Source organism: Guillardia theta (genome assembly GCF_000315625.1).
Source record: "Guillardia theta CCMP2712 unplaced genomic scaffold GUITHscaffold_669, whole genome shotgun sequence".
NCBI classification, from domain to species: Eukaryota; class Cryptophyceae; order Pyrenomonadales; family Geminigeraceae; genus Guillardia; species Guillardia theta.
In genome coordinates this window covers 1,168-2,006 of record NW_005434065.1, presented here as the reverse complement: position 1 = coordinate 2,006, position 839 = coordinate 1,168, and the positions used below count along the sequence as shown (strand labels likewise).

Below are 839 nucleotides of genomic sequence, written 5' to 3'. Positions count from 1 at the left end.
GCCGGGAGCTGCTGGGGCAGGCGGACAAGGACGGGAGGACATGCGCGCACATGGCGAGCGAGGGAGGGCATGTAGAGGCGCTACGGTACTTGAGGGAGGTAGGGGGCCGGGAGCTGCTCGCTCAGCCGGACGTGTACGGGAGGACATGCGCGCACATGGCGAGCGAGGGAGGGCATGTAGAGGCACTACGGTACTTGGGGGAGGTAGGGGGCCGGGAGCTGCTGGCGCAGGCGGACAATCAAGGGAGGACATGCGCGCACATGGCGAGCGAGGGAGGGCATGTAGAGGCACTACGGTACTTGAGGGAGGTAGGGGGCCGGGAGCTGCTCGCGCGGGCAGACAAGGAAGGGAGGACATGCGCGCACATGGCGAGCAGAGAAGGACATGTAGAGGCGGTACGGTACTTGGGGGAGGTAGGGGGCCGGGAGCTGCTGGCGCAGGCGGACAATCAAGGGAGGACATGCGCGCACATGGCGAGCGAGGGAGGGCATGTAGAGGCACTACGGTACTTGGGGGAGGTAGGGGGCCGGGAGCTGCTGGCGCAGGCGGACAATCAAGGGAGGACATGCGCGCACATGGCGAGCGAGGGAGGGCATGTAGAGGCTTTGAAGTACATAGAGAAAGTATGCGGCCGGGGAGCTGCTCGCGAAGCCGGACTAGTACGGGAGGACATGCGCGCACATGGCGAGCAGGGAAGGGCATGTAGAGGCCGGTACGGTACTTCGCGGGAGGTAGGGGCCCGGGAGCTGCTGGGGCAGCCGGACAATCAAGGGAGGACATGCGCGCACATGGCGAGCGAGGGAGGGCATGTAGAGGCACTACGGTACTTGAGGGAGGTA

At 65.8% G+C, this 839-nt stretch overlaps 1 protein-coding gene across 1 annotated transcript in view; it reads left to right on the top strand.

Annotated features, from left to right (window-relative positions):
* Positions 1–17: 17 nt before the first annotated feature.
* The window catches only part of GUITHDRAFT_58308 (hypothetical protein), a gene marked incomplete at both ends in the record, with an annotated part of 1,446 nt that continues 624 nt past the window's right edge, over positions 18–839 (top strand). The window contains one exon of the mRNA XM_005817690.1: positions 18–505. Coding sequence (XP_005817747.1) covers positions 18–505 — 488 coding nt within the window. The remainder of the gene's footprint in view (positions 506–839) is intronic.